The 12,774-nt window shown below is 61.7% G+C and overlaps 1 protein-coding gene across 2 annotated transcripts in view; it reads left to right on the top strand.

Annotated features, from left to right (window-relative positions):
* STRN4 (striatin 4) overlaps positions 1 to 12,774 on the top strand; it is a 25,652-nt gene extending 12,878 nt beyond the window's left edge. Inside the window, exons 6-18 of one of the 2 annotated variants that reach the window (XM_068528241.1) lie at positions 78 to 219; positions 3,517 to 3,676; positions 4,258 to 4,371; positions 4,734 to 4,828; positions 6,648 to 6,823; positions 6,928 to 6,975; positions 7,338 to 7,459; positions 8,672 to 8,842; positions 9,008 to 9,148; positions 9,602 to 9,700; positions 9,884 to 9,970; positions 11,302 to 11,537; positions 11,808 to 12,774. In XM_068528241.1, coding sequence (XP_068384342.1) covers positions 78 to 219; positions 3,517 to 3,676; positions 4,258 to 4,371; positions 4,734 to 4,828; positions 6,648 to 6,823; positions 6,928 to 6,975; positions 7,338 to 7,459; positions 8,672 to 8,842; positions 9,008 to 9,148; positions 9,602 to 9,700; positions 9,884 to 9,970; positions 11,302 to 11,471 — 1,525 coding nt within the window. In that variant the 3' untranslated portion in view covers positions 11,472 to 11,537; positions 11,808 to 12,774. Of the gene's footprint in view, positions 1 to 77; positions 220 to 3,516; positions 3,677 to 4,257; positions 4,372 to 4,712; positions 4,829 to 6,647; positions 6,824 to 6,927; positions 6,976 to 7,337; positions 7,460 to 8,671; positions 8,843 to 9,007; positions 9,149 to 9,601; positions 9,701 to 9,883; positions 9,971 to 11,301; positions 11,538 to 11,807 lie in introns of both variants that reach the window. The other variant, XM_068528240.1, reaches the window with a different exon arrangement.

Genomic DNA, 12,774 nt, shown 5'->3' with positions numbered 1-12,774 from the left:
CGAGCCTCGGCGCTCCCCCATCTGAGCTTTGTCGCCTGGCAGGACTAATGCGCCCTCTGCCCCCCTGTCGTGGGCAGGAATGCGGCCGGCAAAGACGGCAAAGAGCGCTTGGGTGGCTCGGTGCTGGAGCAGATTCCCTTCCTGCAGAACTGCGAGGACGAGGACAGCGACGAGGACGATGAGCTGGACAGCGTGCAGCCCAAGAAGCAGCGCGTGAAGGTGAGCGCGTGAGCTCGGGGGCGCCCTCCCCCTTGCTGCGAGCGGACCCCTGCTGTGTGCAGAGCGGAGTGCCTCTGTGAGTGCTCTGGGGCTGCCTCTAAGGACTGGGCCGTGTCCGACCACGTCCCTTCCCTGGGTCCCCATCTCCCGTCCCGCCGTGCCATTGCCTCAGGTACTTGGGAGGCGCCTAGGTCTTTTCTATCAGGGCCGGCCCCTTCTCCACCTGCACCCCCGTCGTTCTCTCCATTCTCCCTCCTTGGGCCCAGATGTTCCCGAGAGGCCTTTCCGGAATCTCCAGGTTAGGCCAGCTCTGAGATGCCCTCTCACAGCGTGCTCTCCTTCCGGCTAGCCTGACCACAGTCGGACTTAGAAATGTTTTGGCGTGACTCTGCCTCTGTCTCCTGCAGTAGATTGTGAGCTCCACGAGGCGGGGACTGGGCGGGTCTTTTACTGTTCCCTCCCCCAGCACCCTGAGGGAATGTGGCCGGGCCCAGGGCTCAGCCTGGAGCCAGGTCGGGGGACTCCAGGGGGGACTTCGTAGGATGTGAGTGTCCAGTCTGCTGTTGGTGGCAGGACCCAGGCCCAGGGACACTACCCGCAAGGTAGAGCCCACATCTCCTCAGCTTGGCCTGGAGGTACGGCTCCCACCGCATTTCCCCCCACTCCTTAACCGCCAGAGCCCCGTGCTCCCGCCATCCTGATGGAGCCGTCCTTACGCGAGGCCGGGTCTCATCTGTCCAGTAAACGACCATGTGGGCCTCCATGGGCCCAGCCCTGTGCTGGCAGTGAGGACATGGAGACACCGAGGTCCAGTCCGGTCCCGGCCTGGAGGAGCTTGGGGCCAGTGCGGGCTTCCAGGTAGTCAGAGGCAGAGCGACGTGCCACAGTGGATGCAGGGAAACGTGCCCGGGAAGGGGAGCCTGTGGGAGACGGCCTCAGGGGCTTTCCTTGACCCGGCCTTCCCACCCGAACTCCAGCCCTCCCTCCTCAAACTCACCTCAGATACCCCCCTCCTCCAGGAAGCCTTGTCTGACTCGCCCTTGCTCCCCTTCCCCCAACAGGGTCAGGAGGCTCCTGTGGGATCCTGACCAGGACCATTCTGGGTCCTCCCTGTCTGGTGTCAGGTCTGTCCTGGCCTCAGCTCTGTGTCCAGTGTCCCCAGCGTGGCTCGGCGCAGGGTCCCGCGCAGGTCAGGCGCTCAGTGAACGCACTGAGGGGAATGGAACGCACAGAGCCGGCACACTGGCACTGGGGTTGCAGGAAAAGCAAGGTGTCACTGAGTCCGGGGTCTCTAAACTTCTTCCCTGGTCCAGAACGCCTGGTCCCTCCTGCCCCCTGTTGGGATTTTCACTCCTTTTGCAGGTCTCGCCTCAGCCTCCTCTGGGAAACCTTCCCACTCCTCTCCGCTCCTCCCATCAGAAATGATCGCGTACTCCCTTCGGCCTTTGCGTCAGTCACCGCGTCTGTCCCACATGCCCTGTCAGGTGGCTCGTTATGTAGGGGTCCCATGCTTCCCCAAGCCCTCTGTCTCCACACGCAGACCTTCAGTGACCAGACCCTGATTCAGAAGACCTGCCCATGACTCCCAGAGTGGCCGTGGCCTGGCTCTGTGACTGTGGGCACGTGATTCTCTTTGTCTTGGCTTCAGTCTCAGGGGCTAATAGTCCCTGTCTCTGGGTTGTTGAGGAATTAATTAAAATGAGTTCATGTGTACAAAGCCCTTGGCTGCACGGTGGCTGCCAGGCCAGGTGCTCGGCGGCAGCAGTATTAGCAGTGCTTGGCAGGAGCCTGGCACGAACAGTCCCAGGCAGTGATGGCAGGACGTGACCTCATAGGGCCCCTCTCGTGGACTGAGCCCTGCCGTTATCTCTCTGGGCAGGCTGTCTGAACCTTGACCCTGGGTCTTCTCCCAGGAAGGAAGAGGAAGGCACTCACGTCCCATCCCCCTCCTCCCACACAGGCCAGAGGCTGGCCCTCCACGATGCCTGAGCCTGAGCATAGCTGCTCCAAATTCCTACCCTCCAGACCCAGCTCAGGATGCTGAGCCTCTGGGAGGAGGGGCATCAGCCATGCCCTCGAGGAATTCACAGTCTGACTGAGGCTGGGCCCAGGCAGGGAACACTTAGGAGGGAGAAGCCTTCCTGGAAGAGGTGGTGTTTGGAACCAGTGGTCTCCGAAGCACTTAAAGCAGAACTCGGATTCAAAACTGTATTTGAAAATTCTGAAACTCCCTTAAGCCATTTAAGTGCAGCCTTTGAAGTGCCAAGTACACAGCTCCCGGATGGCACTTTATGTAAAACACAGTGATGATTACGCCACAAGAAGGTAAAGAATCATACGCAAGATGTCACTTCATGAGGCTGCATCTCAAAGGTGTCCGGGTGGGGAAACACAGGTGTGATGCTGTCGTAAACTCACAAGCCTGGGATTTGGTCCAAGCTTGTGAATTGAGGAAAACAGGATGATTTGGTTCTTGCTCCTGGTTAAGACCGACAGTGGGAAATAGCAAACTCAGTATTCACTCGCCCAGCATTCTGTTTCTCAAAATGGAGGAATTGGGGTGTTTTCTCTCATTCTAAAAGTAGCTCCTGCTCGTTACGTAAGAAAACAAAAATTCAGCCAGTGTAGAAAGTTATAAGGAAGACTTGGAGAACCTCAGGTAATCTCACACCCCAGAGCCGTCTTAGTGTATAAGGAACGGCTTGGACCTCTCAGTCTGTTTTCCTTATCTGTAATATGGGGATAATAATTACAATAATGGTAATTATTCATGGGGTTGTGAAATCATATATGTGAAGCTTACTCAGTGCACTGAATAACCCAGAGAGGCTGGCACAGTAAGTGTTCACTATTATTACTGTTGTACCCATGGATCTGTTCTCACTTTGATTGAGCACCTCCTTCCACTCACACCCGTAGACACACATATATCTTCCCTCGCCCCCGAAACAGGCTGTCATGTTATCCGACATTTTTTCATGAGAAGTACTGTGCTGGGGGGCGGGGCATGGGGGAGCAGGAACAGCCTGAGTGAAAGCCAGGAGGAGGGCCCTGTGCGGGGATCACTGCTGGAGGCAGCAGGAGCGCAAGGGGTCTCCAGAGCCAGGCTGGGGGAGCAGCTCGTCCAGTGAGGAGCAGCCCTGAACGCTCCCAGCAGGGGGAGCACGGCATCAAAGTGTGGGGCTGGGGCGGACCCTGCGGGCCGAGGCCAGGAGCCTTGGTTTCTCTGTTCCTGGAGACTGGGTGGGCTTGGGCCCACGCAAGAGCCCCTGACCCCTGGTTGTCTCCACGCCCCAGCTGCCATCCAAGGCCCTGGTTCCTGAAATGGAGGACGAAGACGAGGAGGACGACTCAGAGGACGCCATCAACGAATTTGATTTCCTGGGCTCAGGAGAGGACGGAGAGGGCTCTCCAGACCCCCGGCGATGCGCCGGAGAGGGGACCCACCATGAACTGGGTGAGTTGGGGGTTTTCTGGCCCACCTTCCTCACTGCGGGCACACACAGCCGCCTGCAGCTGCTTCCTGCCCCAGGGTCTCCACCGGACGGATACACTTCCTGAGAGGAGGGTGGCCAAGGAGAGCGGGAGGCCTGCACCACGATGGCCAGGCCTTCACTCCTTCCCTGGAAAACCCCAGTGGGGACACAGGCAGGCCCGGCTCTTCCTGAGGCAGGGCCTCCAGCCCTCCGCTCGAGCAGCCAGTTGTTGGCGACCTCGGAGGGGGCGGGGTGGACAGGATGCGGAGCCGGAGTTGGGGAGGCAGACGGGGCAGAGCCGCCGCGTCCTGTCCTGTGACTCCAAGCTGCGAGGCCCTCGGGGTCATGGAGGATGGCTGGGGACTGAGGCCCCAGCAAGGGTGGCCCGTGGAGGGTCCCATCTCAGTCTGTCTCTTCTGCCTGTCCGCCATCCGCACCCGGAGCCCAGGGCTTCCCGGCCTCCCCGCAGCTGCAGGAGAGCCCTCTGTGGTGGGGAAGGCATCGCTTGCACGTGGCTGAGTGAACCAGTCAGTGACTCCTGCCCGGTGCCTTGTCCCTGCAGAAAGCCGGCGGGTCAAACTCCAGGGAATTCTGGCCGACCTTCGGGATGTGGATGGGCTGCCACCCAAAGTGACCGGCCCACCTCCCGGCACCGCCCAGCCCCGGCCCCACGAAGGTAAGAGGCCCCTCCACCCTGGCCCAGTCCTGAGGGGCCCGCGGCAGAGGGAGGCTGCAGAGCTAAGCCCAGGGCTTCTGTGTCCTCAGGGTCGAGGCCCAGCCTCTAGTCTGCAGCCTCCCTGTCCCAAAAGTTCGTCTGTCTGTCTCTGTCTCCCTCTCTTTTTGTCTGTCCTGCCCTGTCTGTCTGTCTCTCCCTGTCTCTTTCTTTCCAGCTGTGATTCTTGATCTTGTCCTTTCCCTGTCTCTCTTTCTCACTCCTTACCTCTCTCTCTGCCTCTCTCTGTCTTTCTCTCTTTCTCCCTGCCCCTCTCTGCGCCCTCCCTCCCCTCCCCCTACCAGGTTCCTTTGGCTTCTCCTCAGACGTTTTCATCATGGACACTATCGGGGGCGGGGAGGTGAGCCTGGGGGACTTGGCAGATCTCACCGTCACCAACGACAACGACCTCAGCTGTGATGTAAGTTCTCAGGGTGCCCACCCCCCACAGGTCCCCATCAGGCGTCGGCGCAGTGCCGGGACTGGCTGAGCTCTGACCGTGTGCCCGGCCTGTGCCCAGCCCCTCACACACGAGGACGATGTGAGATCATTCGCCAGCTCACTGTTTCACAGAGGGTGCCGACACAGACAGGCGGTGGGTCTTGACTGCGGTCACCGAGGTGCCTGGCCTAAAATGCTCTGGCGCCTGTGTTTTAATCATGCTGCCAGGCTCCTTCTCCCGGCGGTGCTCCCTCCCACCCTGGGCTTCCATGCACCTCAAGTCCGGGACCCACCGCAGGCAGGAAGCAAGGGTGAAGGGGGTGCCGAGTCAAAATACAGCATCAGAGGAAGGGGGCTTTGGGCTGGTGGCAGTTCGGGTAAGAAAGTCTGCAGGAGGTGAGAATTGAGCTGACTTTGGAAGGGAAGGTGACTTTAAGCCACAAAACAAAAAATCAGGCCGATCTGGTATGTTGGGCTGGAATGAAGGGAGACCTTAGGGCCAGTGTCCTGAGATCCGTGGCCGGGCCTCTGGCTATCTGGGCATCTCTGAAACCGGCACGTGTGGGCATGTTCCTGTAGCAGGACATTTACCACAGCTTCTAGCAAGATTTCAAGTGATCCCAGCAAGGGTAGGACACTGCTGTGGGGTGTTGGGAAGCGAGACTGGAGCGGAGGGTTTGAGCAGGGAGCACGCTGCAGAGCTCTGCTCTCCCCGAGGTGAGACCCACCCCCACGGGGCAGCGTGCATGGGATGGGGTAGACCCTCCGGCCTAAACCTCTGTGGCAGAAGTGGTGACCTTGGGGGACAGAGCCCAGATGAAGGGGTGCATCAGGGGTACCCCTCATCTTGGGGCAGAGCACTGAGGCTTGACTGACAGTCTGCTCGTCTCCTTTCCCGAGCGGCCCTCCCCAGGTACCCCACCTGGAGAGCGACACCATCGTCCGCCAGGACCTGTGGAGTGTCTCTGGGACTCTCCCTCAGAGGCCTATTGATTCGGCTTCCCAGTCTCTCCCCACTGTGTGCTTGTCCCCATCTCCACTCCGCAGTGTCTGGTCTGCCTCACCTCTCCCTGGGAGACTTCCCTCAGGACCTCTTCACCTCTCTCTCTACAGGCACTCTTGTCTTCCCCAGTCAAGCCCCTCAACGGGGCGGCCAGAAGAAGCTGTGTCATTTCCTTGCTCTAAACCCTTCTGGGGCTCCCCTGTCGCTTGGGATGAGCTGCACATTCCTGAGCGTGGGCCACTATTGTGGCTCTGGCCAGCCCTCCTGGCCTCATCTCCTGCCGCTCTCTCCCTTGCTTTCTGCATCCCAGGCCTCCTCTCAGGCTCAGGATCCACCCTTGCTGCCTCTGCCTCAGGGACTTTGCACATGCACTTTCCATCCTCTGTCCCCTCCCCTTATCTGGTTACATCCTGGTGGCTTGTCAGTTCCTCAGGAAAGCCTTGTTGACCCCCCACGGTGGAGGACAGGCTGCCCCACACCTCCTCTCAGTGCATTTGTAATTCGTGGCACTGCTCGCAGGTCATAATCCTCTGCGCTGTGGAGACGATCTGATTGTCTCCCCCAGGCTCCCTCTGCACGGTGAGATCCCCAGGGTTTGGGCTCACCTTTGCCTCCCCAGTCCCTGCACACTGCAGGCACTTGCTGAGTGAGGGAGGGGACACTGCGGGCAAGGAGGAAGTGGGAGAGGGCCGGGCTGGAGGCCAGTCTGTGAGGTGCCCCACGTGGGGCTGGGAGTTGGTGTCTGCAGGACAGCTGGGGTGCACGAGCAGACACTGAGGCAGCTCCCCCACCCCAGCTGTCTGACAGCAAGGATGCCTTTAAGAAGACCTGGAACCCCAAATTCACCCTCCGCTCCCACTACGACGGCATCCGCTCCCTGGCTTTCCATCACAGCCAGTCGGCTTTACTCACTGCTTCCGAGGACGGCACGCTCAAGCTCTGGAACCTGCAGAAGGCAGTCACGGCCAAGAAGTGAGAGCAGCAGCCCCAGGGTGGGGGGTGGGGAGGGCATCTGGGCGCAGGGGACGGGGTGATGAGGGGCCCGCAGCGACATCCAGCTCCTCCGTCTCCCCCAGGAATGCCGCACTAGACGTGGAACCTATCCATGCCTTCCGGGCTCACAGGTAGGGAAGTGCCCCCAAAGGCAGCCTGCCCCTTGGCCCATTCACTGCCATCCTGGGGGCTGAGGCAGGGTGGCAGGAGGGCTCTGAATCCCTGTGACCCTCTCCACACACCCCACCTCGCTCCTGGCGCTCTGCAGACTTTCAGTGCCCCCGTAGCTGGTTCTCAGCACAGCCTTCGGAGGAGGAAACAGACGCGGGGAGTGGGACAGGCACCTTGCCTGGATGGCACCACCAGAGGTCCAGACGCTGGATTCCTTTTTGCCAGCCTTGAAAAATGCTAGTGGAGCACTTCAGGGTCCCGTGGGGGAGGGGGAGCCTGGAGTTTTTCGTCTCCCCGCTTCACCCAACTTGGTATCCTCCAGGGGCCCCGTGTTGGCAGTAGCCATGGGCAGCCACAGTGAATACTGTTACAGCGGTGGGGCAGATGCCCGCATCCATAGCTGGAAGATTCCAGACCTCAACATGGACCCCTACGACGGTTACGGTGAGGACAGCTCCCTCCCCTGCCTTCCTTTCCCCCACCCACCTGCCACCCGGGCCTCTTGGTTCCCGCAGCCCCCAGGCTTCACACTGGGTACTGGGGGTGGGCGTGCCAAGGGCTCCCGGTCTGGGGTCTGGTGAAGCACGGGCCAAGGCGATTCAGCACGTGCCCGAGGGTGGGACAAGGCGAGGCAGCAGGGGGGCGGTGGGGGAGCGTGTCGCAGAGGAGCTGATTGGGGTTGAGCTTTGGGGCCGGGGACCAACCCCGGGCGAAGGTGTGGTGGGCCTTGGCAGCTCTCCGCTCAGCTCTGCCCGCGTCTGCATGGTCAGGCGGAGGGAGCCGGCAGGGAGCAGGTAGAGCAGGTGAGACGGGGACTCTAGCTGGGCCAGGCTGTAGGGGGTTTGGCTGTATCCTTGGGCCACCTTTCAGATTAAGTGGAGAAGTGACCAGACTGTCACATCTGTTCAGCGTCCGTGTGCCTGCCCTCTGACGCCTCTTCTGATAACCCTTTTGATCACACACATGGCTCCGTACTACAGGCTGTCATGGCAGAGTTTAGAGGTCTGTGTCTCCTCTCAGAGAACGTATACTGTTTTCTGAAGAATAGTCTCACCCTTTCAAAGGTCAAGGGTCAGTCCCAGGCAGTATCTGCTCTAGACCAAGCAAGTTGTCACACGTCGGGTGTCAGCAGGACCCAGCCAGAGCACCTGTGTGGACTCGAGTGACCAGGGAGGCAATGGTGGGAACGACCAGAGGGCTTTGGAGAGACCGGGCAAGGCCGTGCTCTTGGGCAGAAAAGACCACAGGGACCGAGGGTGGGGCTGACCCACAGGGGCCAGGCTGCAAAGGGTCCCAGGGCCACAGAACCACCCTTGTCCCTCGTCCCCTTAACTAAGTCCTAAAAGGTATGTCTCGAGCAGCGGCTTTGTGCCAGGCACTATCCCGGGCCTCCGGGGACGGCAGGGAACAAGGAAATCCCTACCTTCTGGAGCTCCCACTCTGGGGCGCCTTCAGAGCCCTAAAACCTTCACAGAACAGCTAGTGGTCAGAGCGGGAGCAGCTCTGAGGGCGTGAGGATTCGGGTACGAAGCCAGGCGAAAGGGCAGCTGGAGCTCAGTGCCTGCGTCTCGGCAGAACTGGTGCTCCGGGGCTGTCCCGGCTGGGACCGGGGCTGGCGGCCCTGACGCAGCCCTTCTCTCCCTCCGGCGGGTCCAGACCCGAGTGTGTTGAGCCACGTCCTGGAGGGCCACGGGGACGCGGTGTGGGGCCTGGCCTTCAGTCCCACCTCCCAGCGCCTAGCCTCCTGCTCTGCTGACGGCACCGTCCGCATCTGGGACCCCAGCGGCAGCAGCCCAACCTGCCTCTGTACCTTCCCCACAGCCAGCGGTGAGTGGGGGGGACATGGGGGCGTGCGGGACCCTGACAGGTGGCACAGGAGCCGTACAGAGCCGGAGGCCCCCAGAGGAGGGGCGCCTCCTGTGCCCCCCCACACCCCCTGCACCCAGGGAGGAGCGGGGCCGTTAGGCAGCCTTCTCTCCCCTCCGCCTTCAGATCACGGGACCCCCACCTCAGTGGCCTTCACCAGCACCGAGCCTGCCCACATCGTGGCCTCCTTCCGCTCTGGCGACACCGTCCTGTACGACCTGGAGGCTGGCAGTGCCCTCCTCACACTGGACTCCCGGGGGAACAGCGGTAAGGAAGGGCCCCAGGAATGCCTCCAGGGCCCCAGTTTCTCCTGTGGCTTTGGTGACCTGCTGCCCAGTCAGCGGAAGGTGGCTGCCCTGCCCCCTTGGGGGTTCTGAGAGGGACAGAGATCAGGTCCCGGTCACTGCCATTATGGACGGCACAGGGTGCTCGGGAGGGCTGACTGGAGAGACATGACGAGGGACTCGCGCGTGGGCCACTTGGCGGAGCAGAAGGACCGTCTTCGTGTTTGTCATCCCTCCCGCTCGCCCCGGGGCCACGCAGCGTCCACTGCGCGGATGAAGCACTGGGCCCAGGAGGGAGCGGCCGGGGTGCCCAGCCCTGCTCGACGTCTAAGCAGAGGACGGGCATGGGGTGGTGGTTCTCCTCTTTTCTTTGTCCCGGTCTCCCTGATTCCCTCCCACCCGTGACCTCTTCCCCTCTCCCTCCTTTTCCTGTCAGGCCCAACCCAGATCAACCAGGTGGTGAGTCATCCAAGCCAGCCCCTCACCATCACCGCCCATGACGACAGAGGCATCCGCTTCCTGGACAACCGGACAGGTGAGGCCCAACCTTCCTGGCCGCCCCTTCACGTGTGCTCACGGGGAGCAGGGGTCAACCGGGCTCAGATGGCAGACCTCCTGGTGTCCACGTTGAAGGCTCAGTGTCCCTTCTAGCCCCTTCACCTTCCCAGGCAAGGCGCAGAGTGGAAAGTAACCTGCTGCCCACCCTCTCTCCCTTCAGGGAAATCCGTGCACTCCATGGTTGCCCACCTGGATGCGGTCACCTGCCTAGCCGTGGACCCCAATGGCGTATTCCTGATGTCAGGAAGTAAGTCAGGAGCCTCCTGGCTCCTAAGGAGTGAGGGCGTGTGCCTTTCCCGGCAGGCTGGGGAGAGGGAGAGGAAGAGAGCCAGGCTCTGGTCCCGAGGGAGTACTCCGGGGGCTCCCTGAGGGTGGGGAGCTGGTGGGAGTGCTGTCCGAGCAGGGGCCTGGAGCCCCTCTGTGGCTGGAATGGCAGTGGTCACGAGGGTGGGGACAGCAAAGCACTGTGCCCCGGAGCCCACTGTAGGCCCTCTCCCGCATCATCTCATTGGATTTGAGTGAGGTTGGTACTGTTATTCCACTGCACGGATGTGGTGACTGGGGCTAGAGAAGTCAGTTCACTTGGTCACAGCCCACACTGGGTTGCAGGAATTGAAGTTCAGGTTTATCTGACTCTCAGTCCCCACGAGAAATTTTAGCATTTGGTGCACCTGCTGTGTGTGGATAAAGGCACTGAGCCCCAGTGAGTGTGGGGCTGCGCCTCAACGGGATGGGCTGGGACTTGGGCGGATGGAGAGGGGGCTGAAGCTCGCCAGGGGGGGGAAGGGTGTGCGCTGGCGGTCACGGAGGCCTGACCAGACCGAGCCTGCCCCAGGGTGTGAGCGAGCGAGTGCACACACAGGCGTGAACAGTGGCAGTGGAGGGCGGGGGTGGCCCAGGACGGTGCTACAGCTGTCTCCAGGGAGGACGCCGGTTGAGGGAACAGTCAGTGAGACCAGGCCCAGGCAGAATTTCAGTACAGTGCCCAGGTCCCCCCACCGCAGCCCGCCGGATCCCGGTAACGCCTAAGTCCGGCGGTCTCCCTGCAGTGGCTCATGGCCCCAAGGCCCGGCGCAGTCTACTCCCCCCCACTACCCGCCTGCCTGCTCAGGCTGTCAGTCTTCAGGACCTGCCCCTGGCTGTCCCCGCTGCCGGGAAGGTTCTTCCCCCCCCTGCCCTACCCCCTGGGCCACACGGTCCTCACACTGACTGACTTGTGCTCACAGCACTTGTGACCACCTGGCCTCGTTTATCCTGTTCTCTTGTTTACTGTCTCTCGCACACTGGGACGCAGCACCACAGGGGTGGGGAGATTTGCCTGTTTTGTTCACCACGCCCCCAAGTGCAGGACACTGTAGGTGCTCAGTGAACACTCGGTGCCTAGATGGCTGGATGATAGGCTGGTCAGAAGGGCAGTCCTTCACACTGGGCATCTGGAGGCAACTGGGCAGAGGAGCGAGCCCCACCCAACTCCCAGGCCTTCAGACCAGGCCAGGTTCGGGGGGCGGGTCTGGGCAAGGAGGCGGGGGGACCCGGAGCTGCTGGGTGACGGCCCCTCCTGCTCCCACATCTGCACAGGCCACGACTGCTCCCTGCGTCTGTGGAGCCTGGACAATAAGACATGCGTTCAGGAGATCACGGCCCACCGCAAGAAGCACGAGGAGGCCATCCATGCTGTCGCCTGCCACCCCAGCAAGGCCCTCATCGCCAGCGCGGGCGCCGATGCCCTGGCCAAGGTCTTCGTATGATGCCCACCTGGCCCCGCCCAGGCCGCCACGCTGGCTGGGGAGCGGGGCTGGGCAGGTGGGACTGAGGTGAGGGGCCAGATGGGAGGTAGGCTTGGCTTGGGAGGGCAGAAGCCCCCTGCATCCTCACTCCCAGTGGGGCCCTCACAAACACCCCTTCGCCTGGCATTTCTAGAGGGTGCCAAGACCCGAAATCCTAGTAGGGATGCCCTGTGAGAATTGCCAAGGTAGCCCCTGGGCATTCAGAGGAGGGGCTGGGGCCTGGAGGGGCTGGAGCTGCCTGGCCTCTTGTACCCTGGAGGTCATGGTCCATTCTCCCCTCCCTTCTGTCCCCCATAGGTGACTCCCAGCCTTGGTCTGGAGGCCCCAAGGCCTGGCTTCTTCCTGCCTGCCTTGGAGCCTGGTGGTGCTAACTGGCCCTTTCCCCAGGAGGCCCTCCCCTCCGCCCGTCCTTCCCCGGGCATCCCGCCGGGGCGTGGTCTCCTTCAGGAATCGCCCTCCAGGATGGTCTCTGGGAATTTTCTCTTCACCCTGACACCCACTCCAGGTCTCTGAGCTGCCTTCTCAGGGGCCGTACAGCCAGGGCTGGGTGTCCTTAGGGATTAGCTTTTCCAAGACGCCAGAAGGTGCCAGGTTCTCTCTTTGAACCCCTGACCCCTCCTTTCCACCTCCCTGGACCCGGCTGGGAGCTGTGCCGGGAGGAGCCCCCGATGCCCTTGCTCTGGGTCTGCCGGGGCCCTGGAGCCAGCTGCAGGCTGGGCTGTCCTCCGGGGAGGTGCGGGCCTGGCCCACCCCGGGAGCGCGCCCAGTAAACCCCCTCCCCTCCAGTTCCCTCAGCACAGCTTTCCAGACACTACCCAACGCCGCCAGGGCCAGTAACTGCCTGGGGAGCTGGTGATGCCCTCGGGGGAGGTGCCCGCCCCTACCTCCCCCCAACACTCCTCCAAGGGCAGCCCCCCCGAACCCCCGTGGGGTCACCCATGGGGAGAGATGGCCTTCTCTTGCCCCTCTGTGGCGCATGGAGGGTGGAGTGGGGTCCCCCGGGTCCCCCATAACTCCCTGTATATCTGTATAAATAAATGGGATTTTAATGGAGCCCCACCCCCACCCATGTTGTTATCACTGTGTGATAGTCTGTCCGTCTCCTCTCCTGACCCTCCACTCTCTTCCTCTATTTATTTCACTCTCGTTTTTGGGTTCCACCCCGTGCCCTCGGGCCCCCTTCCAGGTTCCTGTTTATAAGCCCCATCCCCTCTGCCCTGGACTTGCCTGTGAACCTTGTCTCAATAAACCCTTTGGAGTAAGA

The sequence above is a fragment of the Eschrichtius robustus genome, chromosome 19, assembly GCF_028021215.1.
Source record: "Eschrichtius robustus isolate mEscRob2 chromosome 19, mEscRob2.pri, whole genome shotgun sequence".
Taxonomy (NCBI): domain Eukaryota; kingdom Metazoa; phylum Chordata; class Mammalia; order Artiodactyla; family Eschrichtiidae; genus Eschrichtius; species Eschrichtius robustus.
This window is presented reverse-complemented; position numbering and strand designations above follow the sequence as displayed.